Below are 19,536 nucleotides of genomic sequence, written 5' to 3' on the forward strand. Positions count from 1 at the left end.
TTATACCATAGTGTTGCTTTCTCCAACTTTATCTACAAACTGCAAGAAGAAAAACAGATTATTAGAAGAATGCCTACAGCAGTACACATCATTATATCAATTTTTTATTGATATCATTATATCAATTTAAAAAGTCAGATTTGTAAGAACATTTATGGAAATTTAAGGTATGGCGAACGATGATGAACCCAGTACTACTCACCACTATCTTCTGACACATAAATGTATATAACATTTTTTTTTCTACAGGTTGTTTTTGCATGACATGTTATACATATGACTTTAAGGGTGCAACATGAGAAATGCACAACACAATGAAAAAAATTAGATAAAATGAAGTTAACACTGCTAGCTCAACACAAAAATAAAAAGCTGAAATGTCAGCCCATTCATGCATTAATGAACCCAACGAGATATTTCAACTGACCATAACTGTGCATCTCTTCTGGGCCTATGTAGACTTTGAACAAACAGATTTAACTCCATTAAGTTCAATAATTAACAATAGCGATTAACTACAAACACTTTAAATGTGTATACTGGACTTCAGACTGAAAGTGGCAATGATGCAATAATAATGCAAGCATAAATTCATAATTACTGAGTACATCTTTTAACAAACATTAATGTAAGTGGTTATTTACTTTGGTTGCTCCACCCCAGATATAAAGTAATTGGGCTTTCTTCAGCTTTCCAGATGGTGATGCAAACAAATATTGAAACAAAGTAGTTAGTGAAGATATTAAAAGCTACAAACCCAAGTGGTTGTACTCTCAAAATTTAGAGATCAATTTCACTGGTCAGTTTCTACTTTACATATTATAATTAAGTAAATAATAGGAAACAGAATGTATAGTATTAGGTGTCCATTTTTGCAAATATTCAAGAATCCTTACATTAAGAACACTGGAAGTTATTATAACTTTATAACAGAAGTCCCAGTTAATTCAAAAGCCATTCTAAGCATAAACAGTAACTACTGCATAAGGGTGGAGATTAATGCAGATGAAACAGGATACCCCCTTAGCAGCCTGTGTCCCAACACTGCACTTGCTCACAAACAGGTAACTAGGCACATGGAAACTAAAAGCTGCTATGAAAATATTCATGGATTCCTTAATCCTTAAATTTTCAAGTAAATATAAGTGGTGAGAAAGCATAACAGTCTCTGTCCAAAGGTAGCTTTGAATAGGACTGGTGTGGATCAGTCATCCTTTAGCTGTCTAAGAATTCAGTAAATATGATGGGCCATCTCTCTAGAAACATCTGTAAGGTTCGTAAAGTTTGTAAGAACCTACGAACAACTTTAGAAAGTTGATGGCCCACTCTAGACACAGAGATTTGACAAGACTGCTCAAACTGTCCACAGAGCCAGGGACGGGAGCTCATCATCTGACGCCCAGTATAACAGTGCTGTATTTAATTGTCAAAATGTACCGCATTTGGTGATCTAGTCTAAGAAAGAAAATACATGTAAGAAGCAATGGTTTTCTTTTTACATGACTGCTCTTCCAATATTAAAGATCATGTGAAATTCACTGAAAAGCGCCTTGAACTCTCAAAGGAAATGGTGGCTTAGAATATTAATCCAAGTTACATTCAAAAACAGCACAATATTAAAAGTTCCAGGTTTTACAGTACTTGCAATGCTTATTTTTTCTCTGGTAATCATTGTCTGTCTGATGTGGTGATCTATGTCATAACAAAAAACTGATCAATTAATCACCTATCACTCATATTTCCAGAAGAGCAACAAAGAGTATTTTATCTTGATGGCAATTATTTGAATATACTGCTAAACACATGACTACTTACTGATCTAATTCCAGGTAAATTCAAGAGGGACCCAAGGACTGGCACTCTTCTGATAAAGCCAACGACCACAGGAAAGAAGCCCCTGGGAGAGAAGAAAAGTTCTTAGAACCAACACATTCTCTGTTACCAAATCAATCTCTAACCAGTGACAAAGAAAGAAAAAGGATTCTGCCCAAATTTTGAAAGTTGCAGATACTTCAAACTTCAGCTAATATTTCTTCTGTCTCCCGGAGCTTGACACCTTCCTTTAGTGTGCTCCTGTGTTACTCCGCATATATACGTTCAATAGCATTGCTACTATATTCTGCTGGTATGGGTACGGATGGTTTCCCATAGTACAAATGAGCGATTCTCAAACATGGATTTGATACTTCATTCATTTTATATCTCCTGTGGGTAATATGGTTCCTGGCAGATAGAAGACAAAAGATCTCTAGCCCCTGAATAAATAGTTCAATAAATTTGACTTGCACACCATTGTTTATTCACTAGGAAACTGGCATTTGTAAAACTTTAACTGATCAAAATCTCTGGTACCATTATTTTGAACATAATTTCATAACAGGCATATGCACTTAAGGCACTGTTATCACGTGGCAGTAACTGCGGTATCAGATTCTGTATATTAAAGTGCTATCTATGTACCCATCAATCAATAAAGACATTGACTTAAAATGCCAATGAAATGAGTGTTATACATTGAAAATACTTTACAAGATAATTTACACCCTTACATAGGCAGTTGGCACCTAATGAACATTTTTGTAGCTGACGGAATTATCTACAACTGTAATAAAAGATTCAACATAAAAAAATCCATTTAAGGGCCTCCCAGGTGGCGCAGAGGTTGAGCACTGGGTTGCGAAGCTGCCCACAGCCTCTGCAGCGCTGGTTCGATCCCCGGCTGCTCCCCGGCCACTGGAGGAGGGTTCCACATGGCGCGCAGACCTCTCCTACCGCCTGCTGCTCCCCTCAGCAGTGTACTTCGGTCCTTCTGCCTGCTTTGCTCCCCGCTCTGGCTCTGGTGAATTCTCTTACCCTCCCGCGCTTCTGACTGTACCCAGTGCTTGTATGTATAAATAAATAAATAAATCTTTAAAAAAAAAATCCATTTAAGAAACAGTCTTCTTACACTGATGCAAACATCTTGAGTTTTTGTCATAACTATTTGACACAGTGTTTATTGAAAGAGAAAAGACGGAATGAAGCCTTACCTGAACAAGAGAAAAAATCCATAAATTTCAAAGATCATGCCTATCAAAGGCCAACCAACAAGGACTACAAATACACCTCCCAGGAAAAATCCTGTAGCTTTCATTTTATGTTTCTGGAAGAAGAATCTGAATGTCCTTTCCAAACCTATTACAAAAGCCAAGCCAGCCACAAATAACACCTAGAAGAAAAGCCAACACAGAAAAAGTAGTTAAACACGCTGCATAGATTTGAAAAGTAAGGCCAGAGCTAAAGATAATGGGAAGAAGCAAGGAGTGAACTATGTGTTTTGTTAAAGCTGCAGTTGTGTTCCTGCCTTCTAGCCCAGTCCGATTTTGATTAAGTGGAGAAAAAGAGAAACGAAGACAGATTAGATGTTACTGGTGGGCACCTGCGCCTGCAGCGGTTTCCCCAGGTTTTGCTGGTGGGCACAGCTTAGTCAAGTAGATGTGTGGCGAGGAATAAAGAGGAAAGCTGCCCATATATATGTCTCTTCTAGGTGGGCATGCTTCTCATCAGAGAAACCCTGGTTCATCATGGGCTATGGGAGTTCACAGAGAGGGCAGAAATACAAATATGGCCAAATGATAGTAGAAGAAACTGCAAAGCGAGGAAGAAGATTCTAGTTTTCTACTGATAACTTAGTGGCAGCCGCAGTAAAAATAGTCATGCCTTCTCAAATGTACATGTATTTGGTATGTTTCCAGCATAAGCAACACTGAGCAATTAAAAGCTTGCTTTTCCCAGGTTTTATTCCCAAATCACATGCCATTCTTCATTAATTTTCTTTACTGAAAAATATTTCCCACGATATTTATCAAGCTTAATGATTACGTTTCATATTCTGAGATACCAATGCTGTTTATATTCTTATTTATGAAACATAAATTCTGGATAATTTGGTTATACTTTATATTTTCCAATTAAAAGCACAATGGTAATATCCACTTCAAAAGGTTTTAATCATTATCCAGTAACTTTATGGTCCTCTTAGAAGGTTTATTATCTGTTTCAAGAACTCTGTACAACCTCCATGCACGGACAACAGAGTATACATTCCAAATAAAAATATACACACCTTTTTAACCAAGTCAACCATTAATACAGAGCCATAATTTTAAAAGGTTTAAACAATTTTTTAAAAATCTGTTAATTTTATGCTGTTGAATCAAATGTGAAAACACAAATGTTTAAAGTCAAAACATATTAACAAATTTGCCAAATTATGGGGGCTTTATAGCCATCTATTTTGAATTCCCATTTAGAGGCACACTTCATTTAATCTTTGTAAATCACATACCAAACACTTCATAGAGTAGTTATGCAATTAGGACTCTCATTAGCATTTATCTCATATGTAAACAGAAAGGTTTTGTTTCTGATGGAAAAAGGGAATGTTATAGGAATCTTCACATGAGTAACAGTGAATTATTTCCCCAAAAGTTAATAGCAGGCAATACTCATTTATAGTTAAAATTTCCTGATGAATTTAGTTAAAATATATACTGAAACACTCACATTTCCAATAGCCAGTAGAGCTTTGTCAAAGAAGAGAATCATTCCAAAGAACAGGAAAAACACTCCAAATCCTGTTAGCCCCATTCCAATTTCTGCAACAGAAGTTTTATGGTTAAAGACAGAGAAATATAAGTTACATTAAGATCTCTTTAAACAAAGTAAGAAATTATTTCTGTTATCTTTTGGCTGATGTAACAAAATAAGTCTCCAACACTACAGGTTAACTTCATTAAAATTTCTAACAAACTAAATTAACATCAGCAAATTCTCTCAAAATTAAAAGGTGAATGGAAATTTCTTGGGTTTTTTAATATTTTGGAAATTTGTAATCCTTGTATAAGACAAGGATTTCTCACAAACATACTCATAACAGAGGGCGATAAACCAGGACTCTTAAACATTTGGTTATGTATACATTCCTTCCCAAGAAGTCCTCTGACATCGGCCATAAATACATGTATGGGCTTATTCGTCTTTCCTATCTCTGACTATCACTTCTTTCCCCTTTTAAAACTGATTCCTTCTTTAAGTCATTAGAGATGCTATCGACGGTCAGCACGACATGCTTCTCTCAGTTACAGTTTCTCATCATGGCAACAGGAAACATTTCCAGAATTGAGTGGCTGTCTCCTCACTAATTTTCAGGTTACGAAACACTGTCACCTTTATGATGGCCCACTGTAGGTTTCTCTTTGTATCTAAATGTATATATCTAAACTAGGAATGTATTCATCCACTAGTCTAAAAGTCCCACAACCATCTCTCCAAAGTTTCAAAGAACATTGTTTCAGCTAATACCAATATTCTGGATTTTCACTTCATTCAAAAACAGAGAATTACTGATCATGTCCGACATGCTGGCCAGGGTAACAGCTACTGAATATGCAGAGGGGGACAGAGCATCAGCTGAGGTCTCTGTTCACCAAATATATGAAAGCAATAATTTCATGGACTTTACATTCTCTGAGACTTATCTTTTTTAGCCTGGAGAGTCTTAACTTTCTAAGGTCATAGCTGTTCTTTTCTTCTAATGCCACACAGCACAATTCATCTTATCACTTTCTTGGTCTTTTTAGATTTGTTTTCATGAAATAGTCAACAATCTTTGTTTTATCTGGTGTAATAGCTGCAGAAAATAATGAACCAGAGCAGAAACCATCATATTTTTGGAAACACAATGATTTCTGACCCATTACTTAACTTTTTTGCCTCGGCTTCAGAAAGCCAAATCTAGGTCATAGCTATTTAATTTTTTTTCAAGCTGTATAAATGTTCTGATAAGTTGAAAATTTCTCTTGTATACCCTTTTCTATCTCCTCCACTTCCTCAATTTACAATTAACTACTGCTTTCCATTCTAGCTTTTTTCCCTCCTCACTCACTCTAAAGAATTCAGGTACCTGCCTATAAATATGCTGATGTGTTTTTTCCAAAAGATTTTATTTATTTATACAAGAGCTATGGTACAGGCCAGAGGCGTGGGAGGGTGAGGATTCACCAGAGACAGAGCGGAGAGCAGAATAGGCAGACGGACGGAAAGACTGCTGAGGGGAGCAGCGGGCGAGACAGGAGAGGTCTGCCACGCCATGTCGGTATCTCCCTGGCAAGCCAGGAATCAAACCCGCACTGCTGCAGAGGCTATGGACAGCTTCACAGTGCTGCGCTCAACCCACTGTGCTACCACCGGGGAGGCCCACACTGATGTGTTTTACAGATGTAAATCCCTATGAGAACTTGAAGTTGATACTTCATATTTAAATGACTTAGGAGAATTTACCAAAAAAAAAATTTAGGTGTCAGACAATTTCCCAGAGGAAAATATGGATAAAAGAACAAGTAAAATTCCATGAAATAACTATTGACCAGTAAGGATTTAATTATTGGCAGCTGAGTTATTTGAATATAACTAATTTTTATCTTTTCACAAATGATCCTAAACATATTGAGGTATTTGCTGATCAGAAGGGAATTACATGGAAAAGTGTGTGTTGAGAATTTACCGCAAGTTAGCCATTATGAGAAACTTTACATGCCTTATATAATGCAATCCTCCCGAGACTGCAGTGAGATGAGTTTCATTACCTCATTTTAGAGGTGGAGGAAACTGAGTTTTACAGAATTGACTTACTTTGCCTTAAGTCACACTTCTGGTTAAGCATTTGAACCTACGTCTATTTGAATACAAAGTCCATGTGCATAACCAAATGCATACTGCTTCTTACAGGATGTTTTTTTCCCTAGGTTAAATGTTTGATTAAATGAAACTCAAGGACACTGGAATATACAGATCTGGGCAAAACATCTTTCAGTGATTCAATTTTCAAAAGATTAACTTGTGATCTAACATAACTCAGAACTATTAAAAATTGTGTGCAGTGAAAAAGGATGTGTGAATATAATTTTACATTTAACTAAGTATTTCTATAAATATCTTAATTCCTGTAACACAGCTGTAAGGTAAAGAATAGCACCAGTCCTATGTTTTGTATGGCCAATCAAAGACTCAGATTAAGCAACTACACTTAATCATAGAATCAGCAAGAGTTTGTGTGTTTTAGGGGTGGGGTAGTGAAAGGCAGGGTGATGGTGTGGAATGAGGCTAGACTTCAAGTACAGTCTTCAGACTCCACAGCTTATGGCTATAATTTGAGATCAAAATACTTCTACTCTTTATCCAGTGCAATCTAGCATCAAACAGCTGCCTAGAACATTTTAGCCAAAATAGACAGTGATCAAAAGTTTCAAACAGGCCTCACTGTGTCATTTCCTATCTCCAGAATTCCCTTTTTCCCTATGTCAACACATTCACAAGTCCCCTGGTTGTTAACGCCCGACATAATACCACTCGCTCACCACTAGAATAATACAGAACAAATTACATTTACTCTCCTCTTGTGCGCTCTCAAACCTTCATAACTCTTACCTCGGTGTGTTTTAAAAGACAATTTGATAAAAGCAATCTAACAAATTTGTCTAACATAAACAGTGTAGTATGGAAATTTTATTGAGATATGTGCTTAATGCAATAGCAACTGCTGCTAACACTTTGATATGTTATTTTGAAAATTTGAAAGTGGGGCGTCCCCTGGCGGTGCAGCGGTTGAGCCTGGGCTGTGAGGATGCCTGCAGCCTCTGCTGCACCGCTTGGTTCCCTGGCCGCTGGTGAGGGTCCCACAAAAAAAAAAAAAAAAAAAAAAAAAAAAATTGAAAGTGGCATTATCTTTCTTATTATGCCTTACAAAATAGAAAATGTCATAATAAAGACCCTGAGTATCAATTCAAGTGAACTCAACTGAATACCCTGGTAGATTTTCAGGCAATGTAACATAATAAGGATTTGGAGGTAGTAGGGAAACTGCTCCACTCTTGTCCCCTTCAATAAATCATGCAAGTGTATTTTTTGGGATGGGGAGTACTATTAAAGAATCTCTTAAAAAAAATCAATTGCTATCTACTCTACCCTGATCAGTGCTTGCTTACTCTTTCCTGGATTCAGAAACCCAGGACAAGCTTGACTAATCACTTTGAAAGCCCATTACTGCAGTTAATGTCACACACACACACACACACACACACACACACACACACACACACTTGAAATCCATAGAACTTCAGGTTCACTATTTTGTGTTCCAATCCACTGTCCATCTAAAACACTGGACTAATAATCAGCAAAGAGTATAATTTCATCTTCCTTAGTTTAATTAAGTGAGGAGAATACTTCCTTTCTGCCCATACTCAACATAATTATTTTGTTATGGATTTTGGAAGCATGTAAATCAGGCATTAATCCCTGTAAGAATCCAACAAAAGAAAATAATTATACAAAGAGGGTAAAGGTTTATATTTTTATATATGTAATCATCACAGAGTCAGATAAATAGGAGTAATAATAATTTACAGTTAGGAAATCTATGTGGAAATTAAATATTTCCTCTGAGCAATTACAAGAATTAGAAATAAATTCCAGCAATTTCTGTATATAATTTTGCTAATTTCTTTGCACAGTCCAACTTTAATTTGGGGCCTCAATTGAGAGTACTGTGTATCATAAGGAAAAGAGGCTCTGGATATCATACACAATCTCCAAACAAAAAAATCAATGCATAATTTTACAGGATAAGTACCTACTAGTGAAACTATTTTTTGCTATGGAAGAAGTCCATCATTCTAACATCACAAATAAAATTTATATCAAGTCTTGTTAGCTGTGAATAGGGTATCACAAGGACAACAAAAGTGCAAAGACAACAAAGGTTTTTGAGCCAGCAGACCAGGGATCAACCGACCAACAGATCTGGTTTCTGTCAGTTTCTTTCTGGGAAATGTAATTTCTTTTATTGGATTTTTTTTTTTTTAAGAACTGGGGTATAGGCCAGAGGTGTGGGAGGTGAGAGGATTCACCAGATACAGAGCGGGGAACAGAACAGGCAGAGAGACTGAAGTACACTGCTAAGGGGAGCACTGTGTAAGTCAGGAGAGGTCTGATGTGCCATGTGGGTAGCTCCCTGGCCCACCAGGGATTGAACTCCGCCACAGAGGCTGCGGGCAGCTTCACAGCACTGTGCCCCTTGCACCACCAGGGAGGCCCAGAATTTCTTTTAATATATAAAAGAGATACTCCTCTCAGCCTTACAGAGTTCTTAAAAGAAATACAGGTAATTACATAAGTGCACTTGGTAAACTGAAAGATGCCTTTATACAATCACTAATTATTATAAGTAAAGAAACAAACAACAAAAGGACTATATTCATATTCTCTGATCAGAACAGGTGATCTTGTTCTGGATGGGCATCCTTTTTGGATGCTGACTCTGATACTGGGCATTTAGGTAATGGGCAGGTTATCCCAAGGTGCAGACTCGGTCGTCAGGAAGGAAGGGAGCCTTATTGAGGTGACAGTGGGTGCAGAATTTACAAACTTTAAGAAGATCAAGTCAGTAAGAGGTGAAACAATAAGACTCCATTTCCGAGACATTTTAAATAAAGTTCTATTTTCACTTCAACAGCCTGTTTGATTCTTACAATCTTGAACACACTTACAGTAAGTTAAGCAGAATCTGAAGGAAATGCACGGCAGATACAGGAACGCGAGAGGGCTGCCCAGAGATGCAGACACAAAAATCATTAAAATTAGCAAGTAGGGGTTGCCAACTAAAGGAGAGGCCAGGAAAGACATAGCAACGTTAAGTCTAGAGATAAGACAGGCCTGGATAACGCTGTGGCAGGCAGAGAGGGGTGCTAAATTAATAAAACAAAGCACAATATACACCATGAACCAAAGAAACTACTTCATGGAACACAAAGTGGCTTTTTACTATTGTAGAAAGACTCCCGGGTAGCCGAGCAAAGTCGCTGCAAGGAATCTCTGGCAGGTCTCTCTCCGTGGTGGCAAAAGGCGAATATTCAAAACACTTCAGAGAAGGACTATTTTCGAGAAGAGCCTACCACAGGGGACATTTAAAACAACTCGTGGAGGACCCTAAGTGTGCCCTGTGCAGAACCGTCCCCAGGAGTGGGCCGCGGGCACCGCGCCCCAAACTTTGTCTAAGGCCGTCGGCAAACAAAGCGACCGTCTCGGTGGGGCGCGGAGAGGCGACCCCGGCGCCTAACCCGCTCCGCGAAAGCGCCCCTTCTTCAGAGGGGACCCCCAGAAACCCCCAAAGAACCCCCCTCGAGGGCCAGGTCCGCCACTGCAAGGCCTCGCGTCCCCGCAGCCCGAGCTCCGTCTCGCAGGCCGCCGCCCCCGCGGGGAGCTTCATTCATTGACCCGGGCAGAGGGGCGGGCGAGCCCCAGCCCCAGCCCCGACGCGCGGAGCTCCCGGCGGGCCCCCGGCCGGGCAGGTGCTTACTCTGGGTGTCCGTTAAGGAGATCATGGCTGCGGCGTCGAGGGCAGAGGCGGCAGCAGCTCGGGGCACCCAGGGTGTGAAGCAAAGTCTGGAGGAATGAACCCGGGAAACAGCCCAGGCGAGAGCCGCCACGTCTTCCGGAAACACGCAGCCGCCCCCACCCCCAATCAAGGTCGCTTCCCATTGGTTCAACCGGCTCCCAAAATTCGCCAATCAACTGCGGTTTTGTTCGGTGACGTGCTCTGTGGCCACACCCCCTGACCAATTAGAGGAGTCACTTACTTGCCATTGGAAGACGGGCCCGACCCGGAAGGGTGGGTGCTCCGGGCCGGCGAGAAAGGGAAGCCTGGTGGCGGGAAGTTGGAGCCCGGGGAAAGCGGTGCGTAGCGGTCCCGAGTCCCGGGCGCCGGGGGTTGGCGAGCCGGAGGGCGCGGGTCAGGCTGGTGACTCTTTAACCCCTTAAGGAGACGTTCGGGGGTGACTCCTATTACCGCTTTGTGGGGTTCACCTTTTCTCGTCTTCCTTGGGGGCGAGGCCGGGTTGTTCTGATCACGTCCATCCCCCCTACTTGGCAGGGGGGAACGGGGGGTGTTAATCGTCGCCCAGGGCTCGGGGGCTCGGGCTTTGAGGGGCACGTTCTCCTGTCAACTCGTTTCTTCTTTTCTTCCTCCCCCCTGCAACCTTTTCCAAGCAGGAGACTTGATCCCTAAAGTTTATTTACTGGGAAACACCCCTGGGGATGCGGTACTTGTAAGCGAGGGTGTGATTAAATTGCAGGTGGCTGGAAAGGGGGGTGCGAGTGTCCTATTTAGTCTCCATGGCTTTGTACCTCAGTGGCATTTTCTCCAGGATCGAAAGCTGGCAGTCACCCCGTGAACATTTCCCTGTGAGTGCCTGGTTTATGCTTCTCACGGGTAGACCTACTGTCATTCATTTCTGAGCAGACTTTCTGTTGAGGTATCTTTTTTTACTTGTAAAGCTCATCCTGTGGGGAAGGAGCCGATGAGCACTTTTTCAGCGGCATAATCAAAGTCGTTTAAAACTGTGGGGGAAATTGTTAAAGATGCTGCTCTTTCCTAAGGGTAGGGAGGGCCGCTGCTTTCCATCGCATCAAATCTGAGTCTGTACTTTATGCCAGGCTCTTGGTGAGACTATGTGAATGCAAAGATGAAGAGACTTACCGTCTCCCCTTCAGGAGAGAGCTTTACAGTCTAGAGAAGGATACCTTGATTTCCACGAAGTGGTGAAGAAATGTTTAGAAGAATTAAAGTCCTTGCTTTACTCTCCTACTTCAATAATCTTTAGTTGTAGGGTTATTCTAAACTCCTTAGCAAGGCAAAAACAAAAACAACTAAATAAGCTCTCTATCTTTCTAGCCTAGTGGTGGCTCCAGAATTCTACATCGGAAGAGTGATGATGAAGCTGTGTTTGGAGAACATTCTAAGTTAGTTTTAGAAAATGTTGCAAAATGGGGTAGGAGTTCACTGGGTTTATGGGTAATCTGAACTTCCTACCCTCAAACCGCATTTCCTATTACTTTCTTATATGTACTCTTCACTTTTAGTCATCCACAGGATATTTAGAGTTCTTTTAAAAACGTTTTATCCCTGTTGTTCATATTTTCTCCTTCTTGAAAGCAAACCCCTCCATACAATACCATTTTCTCTTTTAACACCGAGCAAATGCTCAATAAAAATGCTGAAGGATTATTTTGAGCATGTTAATGGGTTTTGCTTAATCTGGGGCACTGGAAGCTGTCCATCTTATTATTTATGATAAAGTCCAGTTTTCAGCTAGGGAAAAAGGTTGAGAAAGGGGGTGTGTGTAATTTTGCTGCGGTCACACAGTAGTTGAATATTCAAACTGTTGAACCTCAAAGCGTTACTCATTTCTTACTACATCACTTTGAATTTGGTGGATGTTTCAGTGTTACTGACATTGTACTTGTTATTATCTACTTATGTGACTTTCGAGGCATCTCTAAAATCTGGAACCTTACCAAAAAATAAGCATTTTTTTTTTTTGGGGGGGGCTGCTAATTGGAAAGGTAACTGCAGTAGATAATCTACTTTCTAACATTTCTAACATTTTTTTATGCATAGTGGTGACAGATTATTGTGATTGGGGAGGTTATCTGTGGTACTGATTTTAAAATTTGTTGATTTTTTTTTTCTCCAGAAAGAAATTTGGATTTCCAGTTCAATTTTAGAATGGCATCTGTTTCAGGTCAGTGGAAAAGCTTACATTTTGGAGATCTACTTCCAGTTACATTTTTGAAAAAAATATTACTTTTCTCTGTACCTTCCCAATTTTGCTGTGACCTTTAAACTGCTCTAAAAAAAGTCTTGATACAAGCACCAAGGACATTTTTAAAAACGTTATAGCTTCTGTTGATGTAGCATCAAAACGAATTTCACTTTGACTTGAATACTAGGGTTGATTAGAATTATATGTTAAGGCATATTAATAAATTAGTCACAATGGGCTTGTAATGTCAATTCCAATAGCACAGTCAATTTCTCTTTTTATGTGTTACATCCTCTTCATTATAATCACCAACTCCTTATTGTGCCATCATGTGAACCCAAATATGAATGTTTTTGTGAAATAGTAACTAAGTAGCTAGGGACTTAGTTTTAAATAGCTCATTTTTGTTTGAGTCTGGTCACATTACTTCAGTGATTTAGGAGATTGTGAGACTGTTCCCCAACATAGTAAAATAATAAAAATAAAAATTATCTTTTATCAAATGCTTAACTGTGTACTAGGTAGTCATGAATTTCCAGTATGTTATCTCACTTAATTCCTTATAACAGTACTTTGTGAAAGCGAGGTAGTATCTCCATTGTACAGGGGGAAAGTTGAGCATTAGTTAAGTACCTTGCCTGAGGTCACTCAGCAGGTAAGAAAGATTTAGCTCAGGTCTGTTCCACTCTAACATACCTGTTCTTAAGCACTCTGCCATCCTATTTTTGTCTTTGGCTGTAATTTAGGTGGTAAGGAATACCCAAAAATTAACAAAAGAACCCTGAAAGTGTAATTGTCTAGTCATTGTATCTTTTTCTTTCCTCATAGCTTTGACTGAGGAATTGGAGGCTATAACCAGTGAGCTACATGCAGTGGACATTCAAATTCAAGAGCTTCTGGAAAGACAGCAAGAGCTTATTCAGAAGAAAACCCTCCTGACAAATAGAATAAAGCAAAGTTTAGAGGATTCGGATGCTGGGGAAAGCAATGAATGTGATTCTTCACCTGCTGCTTGGAATAAAGAAGGTTTCCTTTTTTTTTTCTTTTGCTAGTTTTGTTTCATATTTCCTTATATTGGAATTAAATCATTCTGCCTTGGCCTGTACTGAAAGCTGTTATTAGTGAAACTAGCCATTCCTTAAGTGGAACAGGAATCTAGCAGGCAGACCATTTCTTTACCCATGTTTTATCTGAATCAATCTCTTTTTATACAGACTTTATTGTTTTTTTCCAAATTGGTCCTAATAGCATTAGTCAACGCTTGGAAAAATAAGTTATTTAAGTTTTAACTAAAAACAATAAACAAGAGAAAATTATTCAAACTCTTTGCCAAAGTCTAGTTCATTCTCCCTAGAGAGCAAACTCTTTAGAGAGATCTTGATTCAAGGTCTTGCCAAGCATCGTGTCTGTTGTAAATTACAGTGGAAAATTCTCACTCTATCTGGGTAGTGCAGTGCTTCTGTAGGCCTTGTTTTCCAGTGATTCACTTCTCAATGAGAAATTTATACCCAAATTCCAGATAATTGTTAACTTTGTTTATGATATTTGAGATTTATTTTTAACGATACTATGAATTCCATGATCAACACTTGGACTGTTGTTCAAATGGCCCATCAGTCACCGACTCTTTTGGGTAGATTGGTTCTCAACTGGCAAGTGTTTCCAGTTTTTCTACATGTAATCTTTCTTATGATATATCATTAACTTTGTTTTTGTTTAGCTTGGTGAGTTAAAATGATTTCAAAATTTTTAGAATCAAAGTTTAACTTTGTCAGTATTAGAAAAAGTCTTACATATGTTTGTTTCAGTCTTTCTTATAAAAGCAGCCATTTTGGGTCTCCTTGGTGTCCTAGGGATTAAGTCTCAGTGCTACCAACACAGTGGCCCACTTTGATAGCTTGAATTCGATCCCCGGCCAGGGAGCTATCCACATGGCACAGCAGATCTCTCTTCCACCCGCTGCTCCCCTCAAGACTGTATTTCAGTAGATCTGCCTGTTCTGCTCCCCACTCTATCTGGTGAATCCTTACCACCCACCCACCCCGGACCTCTGGCTTGCACCCCAGTTCTTCACATAAAAATAAATAAAATCTTTTAAAAAAAAAAAAAGCAGCCATTTAAATGTATGTCTCAGCTATATTCCTAAATAGTTGTGATATTTTCATCTTATTTCTTTTTCTAGATTTTCCATGGTCTGGCAAAATTAAAGATGTTCTACAAAATGTCTTTAAACTGCAGAAGTTCAGACTCCTTCAGCTTGAAACTATTAATGTAACCATGTCTGGAAAGGACATGTTTCTTGTGATGCCCACAGGGGGTGGAAAGAGCTTGTGCTACCAGTTGCCAGCATTGTGTTCAGATGGTATGTATTAATACACATTCATTTTAAATCTAAGAAATCTTAGTTAGTGCTTTTACTATATTTATAAGTCTTTAAAAAAAAATCCTAACCATACTTGTGTAAGACTCAAGTGCGTTCTTAAATTGTTTTTAATATTAAAAGGCATTATTACGGGGTTCCCTTAAAGAGGGAAGGGAAACATTTCTGAAAGCAATTAATGCTTTTATCTGGTCCCCAAAATTACAAAAAATCATGTTAGAGGAGAAAAAACAACTAGAAAAGGATTCAGTAGTCCTCGATTGTGGTTCGTCTTCATGGGGTTGAAGACAACCACCTTGTCTTCTGTGGTTTTAGGCACTGGAGTGCTCTCGGTCCCAGCTCACAGAACTCTTGGAGCAGTGCTCTCTCCCCCTGGAGAGCTGATAAACTTGCACACTTAATTCAGTGTAGGGCCCACTAGCTTGCATTTCAGCAGGCTCTCCAGTGATCCTGATGTTGGGGGGAGCCTGGGGTACACAGCAGGGGTCAGCACACTTCCTTAAAGGGCTGGACAGTAGATATTAAACAGGTTTTGTGGGTTGAATGTTTCTGGGCTAATGACTGAACCTTGCCTTTGTATCAAGAAAGCAGCCACAGAATATTTTAAACAGTTGGCTGTGTCCATTAAAACCTGATTTGGAAAGACAAGCAACCAGCACTTAATGTGTTGCCCCTGCCCTAGGGAACTGGGGTACAGCTGTCCCCTGCTTTTCAAAAGTTCACCTTATGCCACTTTTACCAGTACCAGAGCACGTGTTTTCACTAAAACAAATCTGACTAAAGATGTAGAGCTGTGCGTGTCAGCCTGGCTTCCAGGCTGCCATTCTAGAAGGCAGCAGCACCTTGAGCAGTGAGGGACCCTGCCTGGGCCTTCCCTGGGATGCTTTCTATAGGCTTTGTATTTAATTACATAATTCCTGCTTTTACTAGATGTTCTTTTAGGTTTCATGTGTTATTTGGTATGATTTGATATGTGATTTTAGGGTCGGGGAATGCTTAAAATGTTTCCACGTTAATGACAATTACTTCTTTGCCTTATGCCATTTTGACTCACCAGAGGTTTCCTAGGAATGGTGTCCTTTCAGATAGCTGGAGAAACATGCAGTTGCAGTAAGGATTTTGAGGTAAAGGTTTTAATGGGGAGTTGAGTGCAGAGATCTGGTCTAGCAGCTACCAGAGAAGTCCTTCCTGAGGAAGTTATCATTTGAACTGAGAGATAGCACTGAGTCAGCACAAAGGCCAGTGTTGGAGAGAAGCGCTTTCATCAGGGCATCAGCATTTGTGAGAAGCCAGAGGAAGTGGGACTAGTGACAGAGACACTCTGTGGAAAGAACTACTTTGAAAGGAAAAAGAGATGACCCTAAATTAGGTGTGCAGGGTTATATCAAGACAGGAGAGACTTGACTGTTGAAATGTATGAGAATGTGCCAGTAACGTGGGTGAAAGTAAAAGAACTGGTGACAGGATAATGGAGAGGGTGAATCCCCGATATGGTCCTAATTTGAGTAGATTTTTTAAATAGGTCTGCTCTCTGCCTGATGGTATTTTAAGGAACAAACTACAGAAACATAAGGTCATACGCTTTTTAACAATGTAGAATAGCTCTTGTAGTTTTAAGGTATTTTAGTTAGAAAAGGGATATATTGCCAGAACTTTATCAGGTCAATAAAATGTTCACTGATTTCCACTCACAATAAATCTGTCTGCAGTAAGTGGAAGACTATCCTGTAACTATTATTCATAACACAGGTTGCTATTTTGACTTCGGAAAGGTTTGGAATAACTTTTCCCTGCTTTAACTGGGTAGTATTTGACTTGATTTGAATTATTTTACTGAGATAACCAATGCTGATTGTAAAAAATGGTGATTAAATAAAAATTCAAAATAACACTTCTCTTTTTATGGAAATGAATTAGGAAAGAGTTTTTAACCTATTTTTAGCTTATTTGGCTTATGATCATTTATTCCTGTCTACTTCTTTTATTAAGGAGAGTAAGCAGTGGTAGTGTATTGCTAAAGCTGTATTAAAAATCAGTCTGAACTGATAGGTGGTACCCACAAGTTACAGTAACAAAGGTGTGATTAAGAGTCATTCTGATGGTGATGTAAAATTTAAAGTAGATTTTTTTCTCTTTTAGGTTTTACACTCGTGATTTGCCCATTGATTTCTCTTATGGAAGACCAATTAATGGTTTTAAAACAATTAGGAATTTCAGCCACCATGTTAAATGCTTCTAGTTCTAAGGTATGTGTCTGTGATTTTTTGGTTCTGTTTTTTTTTTTTTTTTTTTTGAATGTATACTCACTGAAGTAGAAGCCTTAGCTATGGTTTGAGTTGCATAAAATTATAGATTGACAACTACCTCAGGAGCTGTAAACTACTGCTCAGCAGCCATTTCTAGTCCACTAGCTATTTTTATATGATCCATAAGCTCACAATGGCTTTTGTGTTTTGAGTAGTGAAAAAAAAACCAAAAGAATTAGTTTGTGAAGCGTGAAAATGATGTGAAATTCAAATTTCAGTGCCCATTCATGAAGTCCTATTAGAACACTACCATGCTTACTCATTTATAATAAATGGATGCTGAACCTAATCAGATGCTTTCTTAGGATCTATTAATATGGTCACATGATTTTTTATCTTTTCTTTTATATGTGGTGGATTACACTGATCGATTTTCAGATGTTGAACCATCATTACATCCGGGAATAAATCCCGCTTGCTCATGCTGTATGATTCTTTTAATGTATTTTTGTTGAATTCATTTCACTAAGATTTTGTTAATGCTTTTTGCACCTTTGTTCTTTAGGGATATTGGTCTGTACCTTTTTTGTGATGTTTTTATTTGCCCTTTTTTGTGTGGTTGGTTGTGTGGTTGATACATTTTAATCTTCCTAATTTTATTGATTTTATCTTATTTACTTGTAGAATATTGTGTTTGTGGGAGGTAAGTACAGGTTCTTTTTATGCCGCCACCTTAAACCAACCTACCCTCCAAGAATAAATTTCATGCACAGACATATGAAGTAATTACAATGTTAAAATGGATAAGACCCACCTTTATAGCCATTTAGCTTACATTTTAAAGTTTATTATGAGCAATTTAGAATTATGCCCTTGCAGAATAAATGCTTTTTGGAGTATCTTTTCACATTTATATTTTGTTCTTTTTGCCAAATGAGACTATTTTCCTATCATCAACAGTTTGGATGTAAGTAAATAACTAAAATGCTGTTTACACAGCTGCCATAAAGTTTAGCACTGGGACGTGGTTTTGGTTTTTAATGAACTCTAAGCATCTGCTGCTAGAACAGCCCCGGGCTCCTGCCTTTGGGTAATGTCTGTGTCATTGTGTCTGGTTTTTCTTTCAACAGGAGCATGTAAAATGGGTTCATGCTGAAATGGTAAATAAAAACTCCATGCTCAAGCTAATTTATGTGACTCCAGAAAAAATTGCAAAAAGCAAAATGTTTATGTCAAGGCTAGAGAAAGCCTATGAAGCAAGGAGGTTAACCCGAATTGCTGTGGATGAAGTTCACTGCTGTAGTCAGTGGGGACATGACTTCAGGCCTGGTATGTATGTTGTATCTAGAAGACTCCTTCACGCTAGGCCTTATTTTCTTTCTCAGCTTCATGATGAAAATCCCTACTTCCATTAAAATTATCCTCTTGGGTAGTTACTACTACTCATTTTCTCTAACCTCTATGTCAGGGGAGCCAAAAAGCAGAATTTTTAATGTCTTTATTCCCTTCTGGGTCATGTTTAGTCTTAGTTCCTTTATCCTTTGGAATGTGTGATTATAACAACCTGTGTTATCTGTGCAAGTACAGTTTAGGCATCACTTAATGACTGGAATACTTTACGAGAAATGGGACGTTAAGTGCTTCAGTTATTTTCTGAACATCCTAGGGTATAATCACATCAAAACCACATGGTGTATCCTATTCCACACTATTGAGAGCACTGTCGTACATGGCGTTCTGCACTGTATGGTTCTTGCCCATCTTTGTGGCATTTTCTGACCTCCCAGTTCTCCTTCACATCCATTGAGGATTTGCATCTGCCCCAGATTTGTTGTGTTTAGTCAGCATACTGAGTATCCTCGGGATCTGTCGAACCAGCTCCTCAGCATTACAGTTCTATGGGTCCTTTTAGTAACCCTTTTCTTTATTCCTTCAACTTCACTTTACAGCCCAAATTGAAGCAGATTTCTGAGACTCTTGTTCTGTGAAAAAAATAAGTTAATCCTGGTCTCTGATTTCAACCTCTTCCTTGTGAAGCAGCTTTGGCACCTCTTTGGAGCTTGTGGGGCCTCTCCTTATATTTGTCTGTGGCTCTGGTTCCCAAGAGATGGCCACTCTTACCCATTCAGACTCTTCTGTTGCCTCTTCTATTTCTCCTGCACTGCCTGGTGTGTTACCAGTCTGCTTTAAGCAGTGCTAGACCGAGATAAAGGGTCCACTCGGACTTCTGCTTCCCCATTCTTGCTATTTGGCTATTAAACATTGTTGG

The 19,536-nt window shown here is 39.1% G+C and overlaps 2 protein-coding genes across 2 annotated transcripts in view; one reads left to right on the top strand and one right to left on the bottom strand.

Annotated features, from left to right (window-relative positions):
* On the bottom strand, positions 1-10,421 carry GOLT1B (golgi transport 1B; the record flags this gene model as incomplete). The annotated part of the gene is made up of 5 exons (XM_084255652.1): positions 1-39; positions 1,816-1,897; positions 3,030-3,208; positions 4,546-4,637; positions 10,397-10,421. 5 exons carry the CDS (start codon positions 10,419-10,421, stop codon positions 1-3), a joined length of 417 nt encoding a protein of 138 aa, XP_084111778.1.
* Positions 10,420-19,536, top strand: part of RECQL (RecQ like helicase) — a gene marked incomplete at both ends in the record, with an annotated part of 20,509 nt that continues 11,392 nt past the window's right edge. The window contains 9 exon segments of the mRNA XM_084256013.1: positions 10,420-10,468; positions 10,508-10,555; positions 10,558-10,649; positions 10,651-10,777; positions 12,573-12,620; positions 13,470-13,667; positions 14,824-15,003; positions 17,161-17,267; positions 18,398-18,596. Coding sequence (XP_084112139.1) covers positions 10,420-10,468; positions 10,508-10,555; positions 10,558-10,649; positions 10,651-10,777; positions 12,573-12,620; positions 13,470-13,667; positions 14,824-15,003; positions 17,161-17,267; positions 18,398-18,596 — 1,048 coding nt within the window.

The sequence above is a fragment of the Talpa europaea genome (assembly GCF_964194135.1).
Source record: "Talpa europaea genome assembly, chromosome: 15".
In the NCBI taxonomy this organism is placed as follows: domain Eukaryota; kingdom Metazoa; phylum Chordata; class Mammalia; order Eulipotyphla; family Talpidae; genus Talpa; species Talpa europaea.